This window comes from Channa argus, chromosome 8 (genome assembly GCF_033026475.1).
Source record: "Channa argus isolate prfri chromosome 8, Channa argus male v1.0, whole genome shotgun sequence".
In the NCBI taxonomy this organism is placed as follows: Eukaryota; Metazoa; Chordata; class Actinopteri; order Anabantiformes; family Channidae; genus Channa; species Channa argus.
Genome location: NC_090204.1, coordinates 1,596,627 through 1,621,133, shown reverse-complemented (window position 1 = coordinate 1,621,133; position 24,507 = coordinate 1,596,627). Strand labels below are relative to the sequence as shown.

Sequence of the window (24,507 nt, the reverse complement as noted above, 5' to 3'; positions counted from 1 at the left end):
ATTAACTCTGTGTGTTCTCTCACGTAGTTGTCTTTGTCCTTCTCTGTCCCCCTCTCTCTGTTCCTTTCTGCAGGTGTTTCCGGCTTTGAAGCTGTGTGTTTTCCAGTGTGCAGCTACTGGTCCTACCAATCTGCCCGATGTTTTGTTGTTGCTCTTTTTCTTTTTTCTCTTCACTTTCCACTCATCCAACCGGTCAAGAGCAGACAGATATTGTCCAAAACGAGGAAGGTAAAGACAAACAGACTCACAGGAAGAGACACAGGAGGAGCAACAACATAAAAGCCAAAAACTGGAAATAAAGCTAAACAACAAAACACGGCGACAGGACTGTAACAGCATCAGGTGTATTCAGTGAATCAGAAGCTCGAAGGCATCATCTCCAATGAGGGTCAATGTGAATTGGTGTCTTTTAGCATCTGATTAACTTAACACACCTGATCCAGGTAATGAGCCTTGGGCGGTGGCCATGCCCACTGGGGCGGCGCTTTTATTTAAACAGAGTAAAATCAGCAAGATGATTGCTTGTTGTGTGGATGCAGCTAAGAATATTGTCAGGGATTATTTAAAAACATTTTGTTAAGAACAAAATGCAAAAACAAATACAGATTAACTTCTAATTTAGATATTTTTAAGTAAACGGATTATTTATTGTTAATAACATAGATTTAATTTAGCTAGATTTACATCATCTCAGATAATTTTTTTTAATGTGAGGTAATTAAATCAAGTGGATATCTTTTTTGTTTTTTTGTTTAATATGAACTATGAAAATAAACTTGAATATTTAGCAATGCTTTTAATACTAAATCGCCCCCTGATACTAGGTTGTGTGGTGATGGAAACAAATGAACACGAATGCTGCCAGAAATTGGATTTATTCTTTTTTTTTTGCTTCAGATTATACGTGAAGAAGATTTCCAATTACATAGATTTTGTAGAGATCATTTAGTCATCTGGCCAGTTTAGAATATTCTAAACTGAACGTATGGTGTAGTAAAAAGTTGCTCCTTTAGTTGAGTGCTTCTGTAATTAGAAAAAAAAACACACACACTGAACATCAACTTCCACCAATTGAGCAGAACAGTACATTAGTGTAAATGAGGCAATGATGATTCTCACTCACTTCCACGAATCCCGGCATGTCCTCTGTGATCAACAAATCGTCACTGTCCTGCTGTTTTCTCTCTTTCATTCTCTGAATGTTCCATATCGTAGCCATATATGCCACCAACATGGCAGCTGCCAAACCTGCTGCCACAGCCGGGACCACTATGGGGTTCATAAGAGCTTGCATAGCACCTTGCCCTGCAGCCTTCACCGAATGGGTGTCAGCATGCACTTCAGAGTCAAGCTGAGATGCCAGCAGATGGGAAATATCTGAGGACAATATGTTTCAGAGACACAAAAAGTTTCAGAAAAGTTGGGACCTTTGGTAAAATGTAATAAAATCAGTGATTTGTCAACTGAACCTTCATAAATCTGACAAATGTGCAAAGGAAAGATTTTCACTGTTTGCACTGACCAACTTAATCACACATACATTTTGCATTTGATGCCATGTTTATGATCTCTAGATGCACAAAACTGTAGTGAGTTAAGACTTAAATAAAAATAAGCTTTAGAAAAGAGACAAAAGAGCCACATTGGCCTGGTTCTGATTTAGAATGTTAATAATTGTGGAAATGAGCAAACATGCAAAAGCTTCAATTCCACTTCTACAATTCACAAAAAACTGTGCATATACATGGTCTGGAGTATGTTTGAGATGAGCTCTTTTTCCCAACACATTCATTCTTTACAATTCAGTTTATGTGTGCGTAGGCTCTGTTGGCCCCTGGACTACAGGCAAACACTCTGTGTCTATAAAGCCATACTGTTATAGCACATGCAGAATGAGACCTGGCATTGTCCTGCTGAAATATCCACTGGCTATCCGGGAAAGGTTGTTGACCGATATTAATGGCACCATTCCTCTCTAAACAGCAAATAGTCTTTTTGAACTGACTGATAATTCTCTTGGAAAGTATGCAATAAAAGTAGACTGAGCCTTTGCTGGATGCTCCTTTTATACACACATGCTTTAGTCAAGATATTCCCAGAATGGGAATTATTGCTTGAATGTTTGATAAACTTTTCAGTCTCTGTCCCAAGCATCAGAATCGAAACATACTTATAATTACAAAATACAATGCATATCCTGGTCCTGTCAATCTGTCTAGGGAATGATCACCTTCCAGGCTAAATAGGAAAAAGGCATCATGTCCTTTCATGAAGTTTCTGCTTCTCAGTCTGCTGTGGGAGATGAAGGCACTTGTTCCTCTGCCTGGTCCTCGATAATAATAGCTGCCATCAGGGTCAGTCACTTTGGAGCCCACTTTCCTGGGATTATCCCAGTAGTACTCAGTACCTGAGAGAAAAAGGTAAACTGTCATTCTGTCTTCAGCTCGTATGTGCAAGTCAGGGTTCACTCTACGTCTCTTACCATCAGAGGACATCTTGTCAGGGTCAGTGGTGACCATTAGGTGCATGTTCATTTGCTGCCTGATGTCCGACTGCTGATCCATCAGGGCCATGGTGGCTTGTTGCCATGGACACGGCCACTTGAGCTTGTGGTCGTTGGGGCCAGACGTCAGGTGAAAGTAGAGAGCCATGCATCCTGGTTTGTCACTCATTCCATTTAGGTACACACCTACCTGTGAAACAGAGCAGCACGAGGTGACATCATAACCAGCCCCAACAATATGAAATGTGCCACAATGTATTAGAAAAAAAGAAGAAAGAGAAGTATGAGAAAAAAACATTCAGCAAGCTTTAATATTCAACAAGCTGGTACTATCATATTTTTGTTTAATTCTAATACAGCACATGAAGTTATCTTTATCCAAAACCATATAAATCCATGTTATCAATGTACCAAAGTTTAACGTTTTGTTTTAATAAATCTGTAGTTTGTACAATCATTCCTCATCAGAAAATGAAGAGACTATGACCTTCATGTCTCAAATGTATATAAACCTATAACCGCATCTGTACATTATTTGTAATTGTTATTCTTTTGTGGTACAAACTTGAATTTCATACACTGTGTTACAGTTGCAATTTTACATTGATTCGCTAGTCAAAAGCTGTATGTTCAGTGTTTGTTTAAAAAGATACGATAAAAATAGTGTATGAAATATGAATATCAAAATGAATGCATTTACCTGGAATGAGTAACCTGCTGGGGACAGAAAACGAGGACTGTACAGTTTCTTTCCTGCTGGTGTGGTGGCCATCAGGCCGCTGATGTTGCGGATGTGCCAGATGTGCTGGGGGCACTTTGTGGACGACAGGTTAATATCATCCAGAGAGAACCCGCCCTTCGATGGAGTCTTTCCCCTCACGCCCTCAAACACCACACGGGACTTCTTCGTCATATTTACATTGACATTATGCAATTCCCAGGAGCCCATGACCCCTCCTGTAACAGAGGAGACAGAATTCATAAGTTTATGCTGGAAAGGGAGACAATCATAATGAAAACTGGAGCAGTGTAAATGTTGATTTTAATATTTTAGTTCTGCATCTACTTCATAAAATCATCTGTTGCTGCCCATAGTTATGCCACTAAAGAATCGACCTTCTAATATTCCATACGTTACCTGAAATGCTCTTGAAGAGCCTCAGTTTACCATTGGGATCATTCCTGTCATACTCTCGCACCCAGATGTTGAGAACATCATCAGCTGCTCCAGTGTTATAGAGAAAGAACTGCAGACACTGGGATCCAGGTTTGGGGTAAAACCAACGACTCTCCAGGAAGGCCTGGTCCCCAGGTTCAGCAGACGCTGTTCTAAAGTGCATGAAGTAGCCTTTGCCTAAAAAAAACACATGTGCGAAGATGAGTAAAAGATCAACCGTGAACGTTAAATACAGACACCCACCAGGTTTTCTCACAACATTTAGACTGGTTAGTTTAATTTAGTAGCTTGCTTGAAAGATAGCTCCACGAGTGTAGCCAACAGGTGAGGTGTTGAGGGACCATAGAGAGGTCACCTGCATTTTGGATTTAGAGTTCAAAAGCCTGTATCATCCTGCCAGCATGAATAATCCTAATAGTTACTAGTAACTAAAGCTGTCAGAAAGTATATGCTTCCTCTGAACTGTGGAGTAAAAGTAAAATGTCTTAACCATCTGCATTTGAAAGGTCTATAGGAAAGAATAACAGAATGACTCATTTGCATATTCTAATAAAGAAATTAATCAAGTAAACATCTATGACTAGCAGACAAAGGGATAACAAAATCAATTATACGAATGGCCTTTCACTTTTTGCATAGTATTTTAGAAATACCTCCTCACTGTAAAACCAAACAGTCAAGCTGCCTATAATATTCATATTCATTCATGTCTGTGAATTTAAAACATCAATGACTCTTATCTTACTACCAGACCTATTATTGTGTAACACGCTGCTTATTCATAGTAATTTTCTAGTTACGCATTTATTATATATTACATAGTTAAGGGATGTATTTTGTCAGAGAGAAAATATAATTTAGAATTTGTCAGAGAGAAGCTAATGTCGGTGAGTGTGGGTTTCAGATCTTGGACCTTTTCAAGATAGTGCTGCTGTGGTACCTACTATATGAGAGCAGAGAGGGCAAAGAGCAGCAATAATAATATAAAGATGTGTAATGTGTCCACATATTTTATACCCAGAAAAACTGTAGGTCAGGCAGGGCACTGCCTCTAGTTGTTGCATGAAAACTATAAGACTTTATTTAGTAAAGTAAAAAAAAAATGCAGGTATTCTCTTTTAATTTTACCACTTTCCTTAAAATGAAATGTTTGTGGCATAAAATGTTTATGGTCTCAATATAAATTGATACTTTCAAACAAAACTCAGCTCCACAAAGTTAGATTTGAGATGGTGGATCCTCACCTTTACATTGTCCCAGGTTGGTGAAGTCAGTCTCAGGCCCTCCGCTCGCGAAACGAAGTCGTTTCCACTTTGTGTTCGCAGGAATCATCCCGCAGATGTTCTCCTCCTCAAAGTCACAGCTGTCCACAAAGGTGCAAGATCCCGCTGTGGACAGAAATTGTTTCATCTTGTCATTTTTATTGTCTTGTCACATGGTTTTAATTGTCTTTACAATTCGTTTAAATATATGTGTGAGCTGACAACAACAGCAATAATAATGATATTTGACAATGTTATAAATACTGTGTTTTTGTAAGGGACCCACCCCCTCAATGCACTGAGCTCCTTTCCTCCTCTTGACCATCTCTCCTCTCCTCTCACCCCAGAATTGTCACCACTGTATGTCATTAACTCTGTGTGTTTTCTCCCATAGTTGTCTTTGTCCTCCTTCTCTGTCCCCCTCTCTCTGTCCCTTTCTGCAGGTGTCCCTTATTTTGAAGCTGTGTGTTTTCCAGTGTGCAGCTACTGGTCCTGCCAACCTGCCCGATGTTTTGTTGTTGCCTTTGTTACTCTTTTTCTTTTCTTTCTTCACTTTCAGCTCACCCCAACCGGTCGAGGCGGATGGCCGTCCACCCTGAGCCTGGTTCTGCTGGAGGTTTCTTCCGTTAAAGGAAGTTTTTCCTCTCCAATGTTGTCTATGGCTTGCTCAAGGGGGAATTGTTGGGTTCTCTCTATACATCTTTATGGTCTTGACTTTATTCTGTAAAGTGCCCTGAGATGACTTTGTTGTGGATTGTCGCTATATAAATAAAGTTGAATTGAATTGAATTGAATCAGCACATACTAAAGAATTACGCTGTGTCCACTCAGAAAGCATACTGTGAGCAGCGTGCCATCCCTGCTGGATTTCTATGTGGTTCAAATTGATAGTAACTATGTAGCTACATGTAGCCCAGTAAAGGTATCCTGGCTCCTTCAGTCCTGTACTAAATGACTTACTGCAGTTGTAGAGACGGTTGAGCTTGGTGAGGTCACTATCACTGAACCCCATCCTCTGACCAATCACGTCCATGAAGTGGGGGATCTTGGTGACGATGGTGGGCTCAGAGCCAATGCTGAAGGACGTCTTACTGTAGTGCATCACAGAGCTGTAGTCGTAGGGAACTCCCAGGGCACTGGACACTGTGTCATTGCGTTTGTAGAAGTTGTGCTTTTCATCTGAAGAAGGAATAAAAAATATCAGGAATTCAATCTTTGTTTTTACACAGACATGGATGAAACATCAGGTGTTTTCCATTCATGTTGAGTAAAGGTATACAGAGTGTTGGTACGTATGAATTTGGATGGAATTCAATCATTAAAAAAAACAATTACAAATTAATTACAGTTGCTGAGAAATTAAAGTAAAAGTTGGCAATTACAAAGATTGTGCTTTTTGGCAAATAACTTTTATGTAGTCTTGTTGTTGCTCAGTTGGTAAAGGCAGTCATCCACGGACCACAGGGTCAGTGGTTTGATCCCCGGTCCCGGCTATATGTCGAAGTGTCTCTGTGCAAGACACTGAACCCCCAACAGCGCATCCCCCTCCCCATCTGTGCAGTGCTGGTTCACGCCCAGCGGAAATTGTGGAGGGTTGCGTCAGGAAAAACTGTGCCAAATCAACATGCGGACAATGATCCGCTGTGGTGACCCTGAACTCACGGGATAAGCCGGAAAAAAACCCCAAAAGTCTTGTTGTTGCAATATCTTTGGTGCTGGAAACTCAACAACATTTTTTTCTCCAGAATAGCATCCTCTAACATTACTGTACAGTATAATCTATTAAAAGGTCTTGCTACTTCAGGGAACAAATGACCCAGCGTAGATCAGACGCAAGGTGGAAAATTTAATTATGGCTTAGACATGTTTTATTAATGGGTGGAATTTGGTCTGGAAAATATTTGACAAACACTGCATGCTCAGCAGCCTACCGATGTTCAAAACAAATTCATAACAAATTAAGACAGACGTCTTCTGTATTTATAAATAGAGGTATTTCAATAAATAGAGAACTTCTCTTCCCACACTTGCTGAAACTTATCAGGAAATTGCCAAACAGGTGCAGACTAAAGAAAAAAGAGAGCTCTTTTGCAAGTTCTAAAGAAAATGCTGCTTAAGCGTTGAGAAATGAAGATGCTGCAAACAGTGAATTGCACAAAGTAAAACATGTATCTGTCTAAGCAAAGCCTGAAAACATATAGTTACACAAACTGTACACAGTGAATCCACTCATCCCAACACTTCTAATAATGTCTAATAATGTCTAGAACAAACAGCAGAAATGTACCGTAGTGGCCAAAGATTTATTGAAATAGGAAAAAAGACTTGCACCCAGTGTGGAGCTGTAATTTAAGATATGACTAAACAGGGTTATTACCAGGCTCAATTTGATCCCACACGATGTCGAGGTAGTCATCACGGTCAGCTCTGGACTGCTCGTGCCAGAAGCCCAGAGCGTGCAGGAACTCATGCTCAACAGTTCCTAGACAATCACAGTTCGTACCAATGGACAGCCGCTGCTTCCCCACGCGTTGGTTTCCTACAGAGGAAGAGCATCTACAGACGGAGGAAATGAGCTGCAACTTTATATAAATATTCTTCAAAGCCCTGGACACAAGAGCAGCTTTCAAAATGATAACACTCCGTTCACACACACTTCACAACTCCCAGACTTCAGCTTGGCTCTTTATCTAGTAAGAGATCACTGGCTTTTTTGATCATACATCTTAATTTATCTATTTTCTATTTTCTAACTTATACTATACTGGAACTACACCAAATCTATAACTTTATTCAAATTGCTGTTTTGGCTGTGAGTGACTGTATTACATTAGTTTCACTGTAAGTTTGAATAATTATAAATTCTTCCCCACAGCGTAAAACTGAAAAGAGGTGATATTATGTCAATAACAATAATAAATAAAATATTAAGGCTATGTTTTAACTGTCAATTTAGGCCAAGTCAAATTCTTGACTTAACGTTTAAGTATTATAATGGTGCTCTAAGACGTACTGTAATGAACTGAACTGAAACGACCTTGTTGCGTTCAACAACATAGTTTATGTGCATGTAGCAGTTTGAAGCTCCGCTCACCCACTGCCTTTGTAGACGGAGATGTAGTTCTTCTCTCCTCTCCATGGTGAGAAGTCAATGCAGGTCTTCAGTCTGTACTGGTCAAATGCCTTCAGAATCACTCCCTTTGCGTTCATCTCTATACAGTATGCAACAAAGTGCAGGACAAACATTCATGACAAAGCATCCTGATAACAAGATCAGTGCTGGGAATGCGAGTTACCACAGCACAGTGTCTTACCCAGACTGTCCTCTAGGAAGTAGGGAACGGTTGTTGGCCAACGGTACTTCTCTCCTATGATGGAGTTCCTGTTGAGTGTCTGATGGAAATGAAGGAAACAGCAGGAATTAAAGAAGAGTCAGTGTGTGTGTATCCCTAACCCAGGCCTGGCCACCCTGCGGCCCCCGATCTGCATGCGGCTCTTTGCCTGGTTTCATGCAGCTTTTGCGTTCATATCAAACTTTGTATTTGTGTGTGTTTTTTTCTTCTCATGTGTTCTCACATGTGCGTGAGATGAAAATACCCCAAAATTTCCCAGTAGGGGCAAGATCATTTGAGTAAACAATTTGTGTGCAACACTGATTGAAAACCTGCACGAAAGCTTTGTGACCCGGATCCGTGATTAAATTAAAAGGCCACAGATTACATTCCTCGTCGACCCATTTAATGCGGAGACGGACTGTTTGAAAGCCCCCGCTAGTCACAGATGGGGCTGCGGCTGAGTTGGAGACCAACTGAAACCTGCTTTAAGGGAAGGGACCACTGAGTTCTGGAAAAGTGTGCCAATGGAAAAATACCCTAATACCCTTGTAACTGTTCATTGTTAGAAATGACTGGCCTGTGGTCTCAGTACTGTAGGAGTCAATTTCTGTCATTATCATGTTGATGTGTGACATTTACAATAAATCTGGCTGAGCAGAGTTTTGTGTGTTCGCGTGTGTATGTGAGGAAGGGATGGGGTGATGTTCATGTGTGCCCATGTGTATGATGTGGCATTAAAACCACCAGGTGTTTTTATTGTTGTGGCTGATCGATGTATGTGAGGACAATTATATCGTTGCTGGTGAAATTTCCCAGCTTTAGTTCCTGCAAAACTGCTCCAAAATTTTGCTCATGGAAAAGATTTTTCCAATAGTTATCATGCATATAATTAAATGACTAACTAACACAAACCCAAAACTAATTTTTTTATTGCCTGCATAGAGTCCAGTTTAATAATTAGTAGCTTCATCAGTCACTAAGCAAGTACGGAAACATTCTCTAGAAAATGTGTGTGAAGATTTAATCCAGAGGACAATATGATTCCTGAATATGCAGTTTGTGTGTCTTTGCACACATTAACTTACTTCCCCCAGTTCGATATCTCCCTCCAGCAGGTCGAGTCCAGCTTCTGTAATGGGAAATTATACTGGTGTATGAAATTACAAACAAACAGACAAATTATTTCTAAAAAATTAAGAGAGCTTTCAAACCTTCATTGATTTTTATGATGTCCCAGTCGTGGCCTTCATCAACATCAATTTCTGCACATGAAGATACAGTCAAATGTAGATTACATCACAACAGACTTTAGTAAAACAATCATTGTTTCAGCTTAAGCTAGAATTTATGTTTTATTACTTTACTTTGGTGCAAATGGTTGTGAGCCCTGACTCACAGTGACAATATAAAGACGTGTATTGTACACTTTCATATATGTTGATCAAGCAAAGTTTAGGTTAAAAGCTCAAATTCTGCAAGTAATTATAATAAACATAGGGGAAGGGGAACATTTGAAGTTGGAACATTTCATGCAATCTTCAGTGTACATCCTATGAATAATGCAAAAAGAGGTCTGGGTAGCAAGGATCACAAATTCAGTGCTGAAAGATCATAACTATGTTTAGAAGAGCCAGAAGTAGATTAATACTGATTAATCTACCTCACATGGTTTGTCAATTTTATTTAGCCATAAACTAACAAACACACAAATAAAACTAACAACACGATCTCACCTGTTTCACCTGTTAGCTTGGCTGCGGTCTGTAAAATACATTTGATAGCAAAATAATCTATTAATAGACAAAAATGGTCATTTACTGTATAATAACTAAATGAATTGGCTTTTCCATGTTTCTTCTTAAAAGGCCGCACTTACCAATCCCAGGCCACAGAGAAGCATTAGAAGCCTGAGGTACATGGCTCCGGTTGCAGATGGACTCTCAGTAGATGAGGGTTAGTTAAACCCTTTCTAGGTCAGAACGAATTCTTTTTTTTAAAGAAAACAATCCAGTCTAATAACCAAGCAGTGGTGGACGTGGTTTGCAAAGAGTCCAGCAAGAACATTAGGGTGTTATATCTATGTATTATGATGAAATATGTTGGTCAATGACTGTTTCCCATGAAAGACAAGATGTGGAGGAAATGAAAATGATGTCCAAACATACATGGAGTTTAAAAACACTTTTTTTCAAACGTACTGTAATCCAAAAAGTTCTTCTATATAATTTTAGCTTTTTGGACATGATGCATTACCCTGCTGGAAGTAGCCATCAGAAGATGAGTACAGCAACCACACTCACGGATATATAAATATATATATAATATATAATATAATATAATATATAAATATCCCCCACACCTTTACATCACAGCATCCTGAACCATGATACAAGGCAGGATGGAGGCATGATTAGATTAGATTAGATTCAACTTTAATGTCATTACACATGTACAAGTACAGGAGTTCAGTAAAGAGACAGCTCTGGGTAAAAAGCTGTTCTTCAGTCTGCTAGTCCTGGTTTTGAGACACCTGAAGCGCCTGCCGGAGGGCAAGAGAGTGAACAGTCTATGCGGGATGAGAGGAGTCCTTATAGATGATGCGAGCTCGACGCAGGGAGCGTTTCCTCTGGACGTCCTCCATGGCTGGAATGGTGGTCCCTGTGATGCGCTGGGGGGTCTTCACCACCCGCTGCAGCGCCTTGGGCTCCGGCAGAGCAGCTCCCACACCAGACTGTGACACAGTTGGTCAGGATGCTTTCTATTTCACAGCGATAGAAGTTCACCAGTATATCCGAGGACGTCCGATTGTTCTTTAGTGTCCTCAAGAAGAAGAGGCGCTGGTGGGCCTTCTTAACTACACTGGAGGTGTTTGTAGTCCAGGACAGGTCCTCAGATATGTGGATCCCTAGGAACTTGTAACTGGAGACACGCTCATCAGCCGTTCCATTAATGTGGATGGTGTGATGTGTGATTTCTTGCTGTTTACGCCAAAATCTGACCCTGTCATCGAAACGTTGCAGACTCAAGAGACCCACAATGTTTTCCCAATTTCTGGTGGAAAAGCTTGGTGAGCCCTTGCAAACCTTAGCCTTGCTTACTTGTTTTTAGCTGCACCCGGTGGGGCCTTTTTTCGGCTGTAGCACGTCTGCTTCATGGAAATAATGAATAAATAAGAAATGGGTACATATAGCTAGTAGGAAGTTAAAATACATTGGTAATATTGTGAAAGTGAAAGAAAAAGAGCTGCAATGATTAGCTGGAAACACGCCTGGCAGTTTCTGTGTAACAACCATGAAACAGAGCAGTAAAATGCTAAACCTGTAACTTACATTTACATTTACAACTTAACCGTACTCTGAAGTTTTTGGGCGTAACCCTAACTGTTGTTGTCTATTAACGTATTGTTACCACTGAATCATACTTTTCAGGGAATACACGTGAACGTCAATGTGGACATACTGTCACATACGTTTGCATGTTTCTTTGATAATTGCACGGTTGACATATGTGTCCAACACGTCTCAATTAGCTGGAAATAAAGAAACAATCCGGAATCGAAAATTAAATCCTCCCAAATTAAGATTAGCAAGTCAGGGCCTCTGCAGCCTATAGTTACCCATAATTCCCTTCTCTGCATAGGTCCACATCGACGTCTACGTACATCGGAGAAGTATTCACTAACCCTTACCGTTAAGTAGCTTTCCCTAACACTAACGCAGTTTTTTTGTGTATATAAAGTTGTTCAATAGCAATAGAGGATTCAATAGTAATGTCCATGAGTAACTGTGACTGTAACTGATGCTGTGTGACGGAAACGTGCCATACCTCGATTAATTCTGGTTCTAATGATCCCAGCCTGCTACAAAACAGTCAGACATGACTCGGTTTAATGTCTGTTATTCCAACGATAAAAGATTTCCAGGCCTCATTAAGCTAAAGATCTGTCTGTCTTCTTTAAATCGCTAGATCGATAGGAAACAGCATCACCAATTACTTGGTTATTTTCCATGCAGAGAAGTATTTTCTCAGCTCTGTATCCTTGAGCAGCACCGTTTTTGCACTTTTGTGGTATCATGGTTTCTAGTAAAACAATGAGTTTTTTTTAGGATTCATTGATCCTTGTGTGGAGTAAGGTAACAGTAAAGATATATACAGGGCTGAACTTAGATTTCTGACATGTAATATGATAGTTTGAATTAGTTTGAACAACAGATCAAGTTTACATTTACCATTAAAAAAGTATCTGCAGAGCAGTGAAAATGTACATTTACCTTCTCTCCTGCACTGTGGAGGTTGTTGCTGATGTCACTAAGTTCTCTCCGTGTCTTCTTCCTTAGGACGTCCTAAATGGTCTTACGTGCTATTACCAATGTTTGTGCAATGGCTCTGATTGATTTTCCATCTTGTCCCAGCGTCACAACTGCTTGTTTTTCACGCATAGACAGCTCTCCGGTTTTCATGTGGGTTGTACCTCTTAACCATAAAGACAGTCTGAACAGGCGAAACCCGAATCTGAAACCGTGTGGACATTCATTGCTATTTATTGTTTGAATAAAACCGGCCTACCAAAACCTTTGCTCACATGAAAAACAAAAGGTGCTATCTTCTAAGTTGTGCTCGAGATCCAGATATAAATACCAGGAAATAAGAGCCGAAATGTTAATCTCTTGTTTCATATTCATCTTTTGATGTCAAACCCAAACGTTTTCAGTCTACAGGAAAAATAAAGGAACTGGCCTCACTGTTCCAAATGCTTTTGGTGAGGAGTGCAATTGTGTAAAAAAAAAAGCAGTCAGCACAGTATCTTTCCACCAAGGTTTATATTTAACAATTTTAAAAGAGCTTTGAAAAAATAATCACGTATTTCAGAAGAAATACACAAGTTTCAGTTGGGTTTCTCAAGAAAGATGATTTCTTAAATTTCAAGTAAACAGAAAACCTGGTTTCTGTAACAATTCAAGGGTATAAGAGAAACCTAATCCTTTCCAACTGTGCTTCTTAAAGGTCGACTTCACCAAATTTCAACCTCCTTTCTATGGCTTTAGTTTAGTCTCTTCAATATGACAACATCCATAGGAGTTTTTATCATTAGGAGTTCAGATAATGTCATCTGGAGGAGCTCTGAAAAAGCGGGTTGACCATGATTATAACCTTCATACTGTGAGCAACAAGATTATATAATCTGAACTGAAGGTTCCCTCAAGTGATGTCATCTGGAGGCATTTTGATACAGGGAAGTCAAAGGGAAGTTTAATGGGATTTATGTACATGTACTAACCACACTAGAACCGAAAGAAGCAAGTTCAGTATCAGTGAAAGTGAATCAGTTAAAATACAGACCCCTGCCCAGGAATTGTCCTGGTGAACTGCTACATAAATTGATATGAATATCAATATTTAAAAATTGTAAAAGCTTCAGTATAGGTCTTCCTCTATCATCAGGAAGGCGAAAGAAAGAAAAGGCGAAAGTAGTCACAGTAGACGTCAGCTGAATGCAAATTAATGTTGTAAAAGAATTTGTACTTTTCTACTCATCCATTCATCCAGCAATTATGATCAACGACGTTTTCTTTTTACGGTGACAGTGGGCTGGAGCCTATCCCAGAACAACCTAGACAGGTTTCCAATCTATCTTAGGGTCAACACAGACAGACATACACAGACACACAGACACTCACAATTTAAAGTCACCAAATATCATTAACCACATTTGATTAATGTGGTTAATGATTTATTGCAGGGCTGCTGCATTGGGTTGCAGTTTGCAGGTGTCAGTCCAACTCTATGTCAGGTGACGTTTTTCATTTAGTTAACATGTGAGCTGTGTCTCTACTGTGAGGGGCCTGTCCTCAATATTTCTACACAGGAACTAGACCAGACACAAGGACAGAATGGTTACACTGTAAACTGAGGATTAAAGTAAAGTATATTGCATTTTCATTTGACTGTCAAGACCCGAGTCCAGGGTCTGGTTAGGTTCAGGCGAGAAAACCACTGAAGTTAGGGTTAGAGAAAGATTGTGGATATGTTTAAAAACGATAAAACACGATTTGTGTAAAATGATTTTTTTATTGTTCCTCTATTATTAAGTCTTAGCCCTTTAAAACATGTGTGTGTAGGATGGGGAAGTCCATTCTTTCAAGCCTTCACCTCTTGATGCGACTTATCCGATCACACATGATGGACAGGTACTGGGTCAGCTTTACCATGACAATAATGATGGTTCCTCCAATTAAGGTGCAGGTCGGCCAAAACAAGGAGTGGAAGACAGCGATCCGACTGTAGATCTGGGTCAAAATGGCACTGTCCATCTTGTCTGTAGGGTCCACAAAACACTGAACTGTGCGCTGAGACTTTAAACGCTCTGAAATGTTCTGAATTATGCCATATGTGGCTGCATAGTCCTTACGGCACTTTGGAATGTAGAAGCACTGAGGGAATTTAGAAAAAGACGTATCAATAAAGATTTATGCTAGTTCAGCAGAAAGACAAAAAGAACATGAACTGTGGACTACCTCAGGGTTGTTGTCCTGTGTCTCCTCATTGTGTAGCAGCCTCACCACCTTTCCAGAAGAGTTGAGGCTGACATAAACCTGCAAACAGGGGTAACGGGAGCTCCTCCAGCAATCCGCTCCACAGCCGTATGAACAGTTTACATCCCACACGATGGTGGAATTCACAAGAGTGCAGCTGGTCTCATCTGTCCACACGCTGTTGAAAAAGACAGGGATTTCCACTTGAGGCAGCATATTAGTGCTGCAGTGTGTTTATTTCTAAAAACATTATTACCTGTCAGCGTAGTAGCGCAATATGGTGATTCCCAGGACAAAGTACATCATGACAGAGAAGAAGACCATGCTGATGCCCAGCAGAATGGCTCTGTCCTCGCCAGCTCTCAGAGCAGTCACTGTCTTCCTCTTGTCCAGGACCTCATGCTCGCGGATCTTTTGGTAGATGGATCTGAAAAAGATTGAAACTGAGGATGCCGCTTCCACCTTGATCCAAGACGCTCAGATAAAGCTTTGCTTGTAGTGAAGTTCAAGGAAAGGAAAACTGGGAAAATACTTTTTCTGCCTTTTAATTAAAAAAAAATTCCACTATGCTACACTGATTTAAGTGCATTCATCTCTTATTCTTCAGCTGCTCTCCACATCGTGTTATCTGGCAACTCTTGCATTAATCACTGTAGGTTCTGGTTTTCTACTTCAAACATATACAGTAGTATTTCTCCACTGATATTCAAAGGGAGACAGGAAGAACAGGATCCCGTACCTGTGTTTTTGTTTTTCATCTGCTGTGTTAGTTCCTGCCCATAGAAACATCCTGTCTGAGCAATTTGGGAACTGTAGCCCACCGTTGCTGCCAGAGGTACTGACCCACCTATGAAACATAATACTTTGATTAAATACTAGATAATATGACTTTTATCCAGGAACACCGCGGGCTAAGGCTTAGATTTTAAGGAAACTATAATGTGTACTGTACAATATCATGTCACTGTATATTCAGCTCAGAAAAAAATGCAAATCTTTACAATAAATATACATTTATACAAACATCTATCCCCACACTCAACTATAGTTGGCTAGCCGAGGGTGTTTTTTCTTAATCCCCCACTTTATACTAAGATTAACATACATTTTATCACGTTATAATTTCACTAACCAGATAATACTGATTGAAAATAATTGTTGCTTAGTACCAAGTCTTTCAGTTGTGATGAGTAGATTATAACTAATGTCACATTCACATTTACACAGCGAGGTGACTCTTCATGCCTCACAATAATGTACGACCAAAGTTTAACAGGCCTCTTTCCCAAGTCGTCAGTTATAAAGTGAGCAGTCACAGGAGGATGATAATCCCACTTCCTGCTTCGCCTCGTTTTAAATGTGATTCGTTACTGTTCCTAAATCACCTCTCTGTGCTTGATATTGACCTCTGTCCACTACAAGCAGCCATCTACAGCAGGGAGAAGGAGAGAAATAAGCATATTCTTCAATTCCTCTCTGAATCTTCAGCTACTGTTTGTGATACTATAAATCACATTATGTTTTATAATATTTTTTGCAGTTTGGATCTAGAGATCACTGTTTGCTGAAAACTTACGAGATAAATAGCAGAAACCTGCTCAATTTTTGTGCTGATATTACAGTACTATTAAATGAGTTCAAATCACCAAAGTGCCACCTCACCAATTTAAAACATGACTGTAGATTTTAAATATGGTCGTGATACGTGATACTGTAAGTGTAATTCATTCGAACTCTGACAACATGATGTGCCGTTTAATTACAGTCATAAAAATGTCAGAGATGGCAGTAAACAAATATTAGACTGCTGTCCTTGTAATTATCAATCATCTGTCTACCAGAATGTGAACTCACTCCAGAGCGTTCTGACTCTCTTAACCCTGGTCCTAAAGGTTATAGGGGCACTTTGAGGTTGAAAGGTAAGTCAGGCTAATGTAGATAACTTTTGACAAGTAAACTGACAGTTCAATGGAGGACGTCCTCATAGTATTTAAGAATGAGTTTACAACGCTCGATCGCTGTGACCATTCCTTTCATTCATACAGCCCTTTGAATGGAAGTGATGGAGGGTCATCATTGACAACTTCTTCTTTGCAGAAATGTATTTAATGTGTATCTAAAGCAAACTTAGTAACTGTGGTATAGTTAAAAACTGGAGTAGGTGAAACTTCAGCCTCTTTCATAGCCACATGATAGAACTTGGATACTTTGCTGCTCATTGGGCTTAAATGATTTAGTGCCTGAGGTTTAGGTAAACAAAAGTCACTCAATCCCCTGAAATATCAGCTGTGAAAACATGTCAATCCACATGCACGTCCTTCTGTTAGGTTGGAAAACATGTAACCCCAAGTACTATAAGTGTGGGGCTGACACTCCCTGGGAACATGTGGTTTGATTTATGTGAGATGCATGTGTTGAGTGACTGCATGCCTACACCAGTCAACAAGTGTGTGTTTAACACACCCAGGAAGTGGTATGTGGCCATGGTGTGTACAACATATAACATTCCTTTACAGTCTAAGATGTCCTGCTGGATGGAAAACATGCTCTCTCATAAAAGTTTCTGTGCAATTACGTGCAACAACACTGTTATTGAAAGATATGAGAAAAAAAATACATTTTATATTGCCAATTATTGCACTATTTGTAAGACAATATTTCATTGGTCTGAAGCCTGTAAAGCAGAAACAAAAAAACACAACTCTTACTAATTAATCTTGCCAACCAAAGCCCAGCTTGTCACCAAATTTCCTGAAAATACACATTTATGTCAAAGCAAGAAGCAATCTTGTCCTTTAGTGGCGACACCAGACCATTTTCATAACAGCGGCCAAGAAGGGGCCAATACTGTGCTTGGGGAAGCCAACCTCATTTTTCCCTCAATTAATTTTTTAGGAGCATTTCATAATGCAACCACAAGGGGGCACAGTCCAGTGTCTTCATGTGCCAGTCCCAAGTTTGGATTAAATGCTGAGGGTTGTGTCAGGAAGTGAATCCAACGTAAAACAAATGTCAAATCAAACCTGCAAATCATGACTTCCATACTGAATGTCACTGTGTATCATCATCATCATCCATCATTTCAAAAGAACATTTAATAGAATCTATTTGTTAATGTAAATGTTGTGAGGAGCTGCTGCAGCTGTTGCATCATGATTCTTAGCGCAATTAAAGATTCTGTGAGGGGTGACCAGACTTAGTAAACCCTCCCCATGGCCACCCCCCTAGTACAGCCTCGGCTCTATAGGTGGAAGTTAGGTGACATATGGGGGAGGTAATAATGGATAGATGCTTTAGTACTGTTAGTTTCAACCGAAGCACAATAATGAAGCTAAAAATATACCTGTTTGAACTCAAACCATCACCTTTCTCTAAACCTAACCAGAGACAACCAGTTTAAAGTTTCTGTTCTTCAGGTAGGAGGACCTGTTCTCAGAAAGACCTTCATAGCCAAGATCAATATTAAATGTTTTTTTTGTCAATTGTGAAACATTGATTTTTACACAATACTGAATCCATGTTTTTTGACACACAGCCTGGAAGTGAGTGAGGTAGGGCCTTCAACATGAACCATTACCAACAAATGGCCAAAGCATGAGGAAGCTGTTTAGCTGGCTGCTAAAACAGGAACAGTCAACATGAGAGGACTAAATATTGACTGACGCACGCTTTACCCCCGCACATATACCGTACATGCTTGGTCCATAAAAGTCACAGGGCCACGAATGATCGGTGCCTGGGTCAATATTTGCTTATCCTGTGCCTCGTTTCAGACAGGCCTTTCCACAGAGGAGTGCTCGCAGCTACTGCTAATTTGAGTCAGTGGCGGATTAAGGGAGCTGGGCTGGATAAATAAAAAAGGGAGCCTGATAAGTAAACTGTCATCACAGTGATGATGAGGTGAAGGGCAAAACAAAGTGCAGGACTGTTTTGACACAGAGCCTTGGGAAAGAGATACTGTAGACTTTGGTTAAATTTAGGATAATATTTAATTTTTAATTCCTCTGTATTAAACCAAATAATCAATTTAAAAATTAAAATGCTGACAATAGCCCAACAACTGTACGAGCTACTTTTCATTTTTTAAATTGGGTGTCATTGTCTTCTTGCAATAAATAAAGTTATGTTCCTGCTCAAAACATTTTCTTCCAGCTTTCATACCACTTTCAAGGCAGAATCATTTTGTAACATGCCTAAGCAGACAATTAACTTTTCCTTGCTGATAGTTAATGCAAACATACCATTTTCAAGAACTCAATAAATTTAATGTATTTGTACTAATGCAAAAAAACAAACAAGGGAAGTTTGTGATCACGTTAGGCAAAATCCAATCTTGTGTAATAGTAATTCAGAAACTTAGGAATTACAATCACAGAAAAGTTGCATATAATCTATTACTGACACCAATATGAACATAATTTCCCAATACATCAAGTAGTGATGATGAAATGGAGCTCACCTGATTTCTGATGGTGGTGTCGGACTTAACTCAGTGGTCAAACTGTCGGAGCAGTTGTCCCCTAACATGTCAATTTGCAACACCTCCACCCATGGACTCGCGTTTCCTAACTATTATTTCAATATATTCAACTTAAATGCTCCTATTAACTTGAGGGGATGCTCACCGGGCCTGTTTTTCAGTACCTCTGTAGAAACAGATATTTTAATGTCCTAATTTCACAAGCCAGACAATTTCAAGAAAGTTGTAAAAACAATTTCGAGAAAAAGAAAGCACTAATAGATTTGACACAGCAGAAATCAAAGCGCCAAAACAAGAGATGGTCAGAACGATCCGTCTTCTAGAGCCCTTCTCCAAATGACAAGCCACAAGTCTTTTGTGGCCAAGGTGAAAGCAGCCTCACAGCTCTGCTTTTGACTGCTGCCGTGACTAAACGTGTCAGGTCTCTAAAGGCAGTGTATGGGAGTTTGCGTAAACCTCATCAGCATCTGTCACTGCGGATATGGGAAGTGGCTATGCCTTTGAGGATGTGGGCTGGAGCAGACAGAAAGATGCACAAGGCAAAACGGTCCTCGTGTGCCAAGGAAAGTGAAGGGAGCCATTTATTCACTGGCTGACAAAGATCTGAAATGATATATTATATTATGGTATATTGCATGTGTAGTATGAGTGATAACAGAAAGTGAACTGTGCATTAAAGTAAATAAAAGAACTCTGGTAATGATAATGTGCTTTTACGTAGATGCAAATGTTCATGGACACGAGCCCTCAGATGGGATTTTAACAACCATATATACAGCTACTGTGTATCATGTGGTTTGGAAGGATGAGGGACCATAAAAGTGTGTACTGTACATTTCTTGCCATATAATGTGGACATACACACAAACACACAGCTACCCATTTGTTCACCTGTGAAGAGGTCATGGACAGCATTTCATGAACTAGTAAAACTGCATAACCAGTGCTCAGACCTCACACACATATACTGTCAACATAATGTCCCCCTCCTCCCCCCTCTCCACAGATAAACACGGCCATGTACCACATTCATGCACACACATGCTGTCTTCATCTCATACAGTTTACGAGCCACTTGACATAAACGTCCGAGCTTTCTTGGAAGACGGACTGTGAGGTGGCGAGGTGACAGCACAGGTGCTGCCATTCTCTGGGTCAGGGTCAGAGGACCCAGACACACACATGCACACATACCGTACACACAGGGTGCACCGGCTATGATGTCACGGTGCTGTTTGTGGAAGGTTATCTGATTGGCATGTGTTCCGTGTGTGTGCACTCGTCTTTTGTCATAATAACTGACTCCAGATCAGACACAGCGTGTGACACAGTTGGTCAGCCTTGTTAAAACTCCATGAGCCATAGCTTCTAGAATAAAGCTCTATTGGCATTAACTTACTCAATGGTGGTGGGTAAAATCAATTGGATGCAGAAGCTGTAGTTACTATCACCCTGTGTACCTGTTTAAACCTGGGCCTCTGATCCTCTTACATGTCACCTGTTAACTTATCAAAATACAGGAAAAACAGTCAACAGGTTTGGTTATAGATAGAAACACCCAAAATGACCAAAAATGGACAGGGGGCAGTTGAGCCACCCCACTGCTGCCCAATAGCTTGTAACCTCCAACATGGCTACCAGTGGGTGCCCTACTTACTATACCTCGAAAGACATGTTTATGGCAGCATAAAAACATTGGTGGGGTATGACTGACCCAACACTGGCTCATCAGCACAGTAACTATATTACAGGTGCAATGACACAGTGCCAAGCATTTTTTTCTGATAACGATGTCCTTTAAGGACAGTATTATGTACTGGAGACACGATTAAAACAGGCTTGTCTGAGTTGTGGGTGTTAGTCTGAGTGCTAATGGCAGGACTCCAAGCAGCTGGTGTTAATGGCTCAAACCAGACTTGTTGGCTCCTTACACTTTGGTACCGTTAAGTGAACGATGCAGACTGCTGGGAAGCTGTTTCATTACGTGCAATTACACAATCAAAGTTAAAGTAGCTGAGTGATACTTTAGATCAGCTGAACTCAAATATGTAGGAAGTTTTTCACTGACTGTCGGCATTTTTAACATAAAACTTTGCTCTTTTTATTTACTTCTTATTACGATCACTTGATAAACTTAAGTCCGATAGTCATTCCCTTTTAGTTGCATAATTTATTAAGAAAAACACATTTATGGCTTTTTAGCAGCTAAGTTGTAATTTAGTTCATTGCCCTGAGCAGGTAGTGGTGACAGCAATGAGAATGAACAAAAACAATAGGGTTGCAGGCCATAAAACCAAAACAATGAGCTGAAAGATGCTTTAACAATAATAAGTCATATGTGAGAAATACCAGCTTCATCCAACAACGCATTAACTGTGTTTTCTTCAACTAGTTGAGGGACTACTCTTACTAATCCAGAACACCACAGAGTTTTGAGATGTGTAATCAATCGCCAAAATGCCATCAGAGGTTCACATCCAGTGAACTTATCCAAACTCACCTTCAAATGCTGTTAAAGTCAAAAAGGTTCCTGACAACAGGTGCTTGTATTTTGCATTTTGCATTTAATCCCATGGCTTGCTAAAACGTGTCCTCTGGGTTGAACCAAAATGTGTCTCTCTTGGCCCTCAGCATACCTCTCATACTGCAGACTGAACAACCATCAGAGTGTAAGGATTGGGTGGACAGTGCTAAGGAGGAGCAGAAGGGAGACAGAGAGTAATAACAACAAAACTGATGGACAAAGCAAAGCAATTAAAAGCTCATATCAGATCTTTTCCTTGTATCTTTTGGTGACAAGTCCTCAGATACATGGGATTAGAATTCTTCAGCAACATCTAACTGCTGTCATACAGTGCAATTCAATGATAACGTCAGCTAAAGCAACTGGGTCAAAGTTACACAAACCAATTTAAAACGTTAACAAAACAGCAACAGCAAAACAAATACTAATACTTACAGTAACAGCAATGCAACCTCATCCCTGTATGTTATGTCACTGGACAAATCTCCAAAAACTACAGTTGCAGTCAACGATGTTTCAATTTATACGCACGTCTGTCCAGACTCATTCTAATCCAACCATCTTTGAGTCCAAGTGGACATTTGTGGCAGATGTAAAATCCCTCTGGGTGTTGCTGTGACATCGCGCTCACAATAAAGTGCTACACAGACAACTCCAAAGCATTCTGTCTCCACACTGACAGAGACAAAGACAGGAAAAGGACATAATTCTCTATTTAAACATTAGATCACCTTCATTATGTGTGGTTCTACAATTTAACAAATATTTATGCAACAGTTTTTGTGATTTCTTTATGGTTCTTCTTCTACTGTGTGAACACACACACACACACACACACACACACACACACACAGCTGTTCTCACTTGTGCTCTTAGGACCCTTCTTCAGGCATGATCACATCATATTTGGCTGCAATTTAGCAGGTGTGGTTTCCACAATAGCCTTTACCGGCCACTTGGTTATATGAGGCACAGCTGCTGGGCTTAGGGCTAAAACACAGCTCAAAACACAAAAGGATCAAGCTTCAGGAAGACAGCAGAGATTCCAAAGATTGTGACAGATTTAATGTGTCACATAAATCCAGGCATAAAGAAGTTACCATATCCAAAGTCTCTACATTGTACAAATGACTACAGTCCCTTCTCTCAAATTTCTGTTATACTACTATATGGTAAATACTACTAAATGGTACATTATTAACACAGTTAAAAAAGATTTTACAGTTTTAAATGTTATAAACTATCAGATGAAGAGAGGCATTAGAGCTGAGTGGACAGAATAGAGTCAGATCGGTGTTCTCACCCTCGGGTGTCGTGTGTACCGGCCTTTGTGAAGCTCCTCTGAAGCATGCTGTCGGTCTGTTTCGTGTGACCAGGACCGCCGTCACAAACACGCACACACACATGCACACACACGAACCACAGGATGGAGTGTGATCTAATGTACACACAGGGAGAGAGAATTGGAGGAAACTGAAGTTTTGCTCACTTTCCTGCTGCTGGGTGAAGGCTGGTTGCTTCTTCTTGTTTCTTATAGCAGCATGTTGCTAAAAGAGTTTTACATGTAAAAACCTTTGAACAACCACCACTGTACACTGTAGTTTCCTGCAGCTGTGAAAATGTGAATTAAGCAAAGTTAAAGTGAACTTAAATGTTGCGAAATATTGTAACAGGGTGTTTTATGAGCTTTGAAAAAGGAAACTGAACTTTTATTCAGTCAGGGCACACGGGAACCGAAGACCAGCCCTCTAGCTTTGCCACATAGCCCCACAAAAACCAGCACACTAAAACCCAGGCTGTAGCAGGGTTGTCATTGTCCCAGCTTCCAATTCTATTACAGTTAAAATTAATATGTTTAAAACAACTGTCGTGGCAATATAGGACTTTAAACAATTTTTCTATACTGATTTAGATTCTTATTGTAGTTACTGAAAATGTTGAAATGTCTCAATTGGCCAAGTCCACTTAACTTCCTGTTAGAGGTCATGATTGACTACAGTAGGTACAGTAGCTTCCAACACAAAAGATTTTACATCACTCCTTGACCAATATACCGTTAAAGAAAATCCAAGGAGCTTAGAACAGATGTGAGACTCAAACATTTCTAAAAAGCTACAGTCCCAATTTCTTTATCAACACAAACAATAGTACATGGATACAATCTTTTTAAGGTCTGGACTAAGACCCAAACTATCTCAGTCAGCTGAGAGGACACTGGTTCGGATGGACAGGAACAAGCCAGGAGCCATCATGGCACAGGTCTACAGTATACTAAGTTTTAAATCAATTGGACTTAAAGAGTGCATAGTGAGACAAAAAGCCTTCTGGGCGGAGGTTTCATGGTCAGATAAGACAAAGATTGAGTTGTTTGGTCAAACTGTCTGAAGGAGTAAAGGTGAGACACTGAAAATGGTCTGCGTTTATATAGCGATTTATGCTGCTTCTGATTTAAAAAGTTATCACCTCACTGCTGACTTTTGTTTGGATCTTTGCAACAAAAAAAATCAGCGTCTCTCTTCTTCTAAATGGTCTGTATATAACTTATATAAATAGTAAATACACCATTGACTTTTATAAGTTGTATTTATATTAATTATGACATAAATTGAAGAAGCGACTCAAACTAATGAACTTGTGTTCAAGCTGTTACCAATGGAAGTCTTTTTAGATCTGAAAGTCACAGAGCCAAAACA

At 39.9% G+C, this 24,507-nt stretch overlaps 2 protein-coding genes across 6 annotated transcripts; both read right to left on the bottom strand.

Annotated features, from left to right (window-relative positions):
• Positions 1-873: 873 nt before the first annotated feature.
• Positions 874-10,307, bottom strand: LOC137132282 (meprin A subunit beta-like). Its single transcript, XM_067514608.1, has 15 exons — positions 10,154-10,307; positions 10,011-10,038; positions 9,489-9,539; positions 9,363-9,406; positions 8,257-8,335; positions 8,037-8,154; positions 7,320-7,498; positions 5,903-6,121; positions 4,925-5,068; positions 3,642-3,857; positions 3,204-3,460; positions 2,483-2,693; positions 2,231-2,407; positions 1,124-1,377; positions 874-1,023 (listed from the first exon to the last, which is right to left on the bottom strand). The coding sequence occupies exons 1-15, from the start codon at positions 10,193-10,195 to the stop codon at positions 973-975; spliced, it is 2,070 nt and encodes a 689-aa protein (XP_067370709.1). The 5' UTR covers positions 10,196-10,307; the 3' UTR covers positions 874-972.
• Positions 10,308-14,317: 4,010 nt separating this feature from the next.
• Positions 14,318-23,258, bottom strand: s100p (S100 calcium binding protein P). 5 transcript variants are annotated; one of them, XM_067514417.1, is made up of 7 exons: positions 23,118-23,225; positions 22,250-22,489; positions 21,791-21,980; positions 15,550-15,657; positions 15,067-15,237; positions 14,793-14,988; positions 14,319-14,708 (listed from the first exon to the last, which is right to left on the bottom strand). In XM_067514417.1, exons 4-7 carry the CDS (start codon positions 15,597-15,599, stop codon positions 14,424-14,426), a joined length of 702 nt encoding a protein of 233 aa, XP_067370518.1. In that variant the 5' UTR covers positions 15,600-15,657; positions 21,791-21,980; positions 22,250-22,489; positions 23,118-23,225; the 3' UTR covers positions 14,319-14,423. The 5 variants fall into 5 exon arrangements, with proteins under 5 accessions (XP_067370516.1, XP_067370520.1, XP_067370518.1 ...); XM_067514415.1 differs by lacking the exons at positions 21,791-21,980; positions 22,250-22,489; positions 23,118-23,225 and adding an exon at positions 19,270-20,321 and having other exon boundaries at positions 14,318-14,708; XM_067514416.1 differs by lacking the exons at positions 21,791-21,980; positions 22,250-22,489 and having other exon boundaries at positions 23,118-23,258.
• Positions 23,259-24,507: the final 1,249 nt, after the last annotated feature.

Coding starts and splice junctions, on each gene's coding strand:
- LOC137132282 (XM_067514608.1), bottom strand. CDS start 10,195: ATGTACCTCAGGCTTCTAATGCTTCTCTGTGGCCTGGGATTG. Junction 9,407..9,488: donor CATCATAAAAATCAATGAAG/GTTTGAAAGCTC, acceptor TTCCCATTACAG/AAGCTGGACTCGACCTGCTG. Junction 2,408..2,482: donor TGACAAGATGTCCTCTGATG/GTAAGAGACGTA, acceptor TTTTTCTCTCAG/GTACTGAGTACTACTGGGAT.
- s100p (XM_067514415.1), bottom strand. CDS start 19,337: ATGTTAGGGGACAACTGCTCCGACAGTTTGACCACTGAGTTAAGTCCG. Junction 15,238..15,549: donor GATGAAAAACAAAAACACAG/GTACGGGATCCT, acceptor AATCTTTTTCAG/ATCCATCTACCAAAAGATCC. Junction 14,989..15,066: donor TTGCGCTACTACGCTGACAG/GTAATAATGTTT, acceptor CTTTTTCAACAG/CGTGTGGACAGATGAGACCA.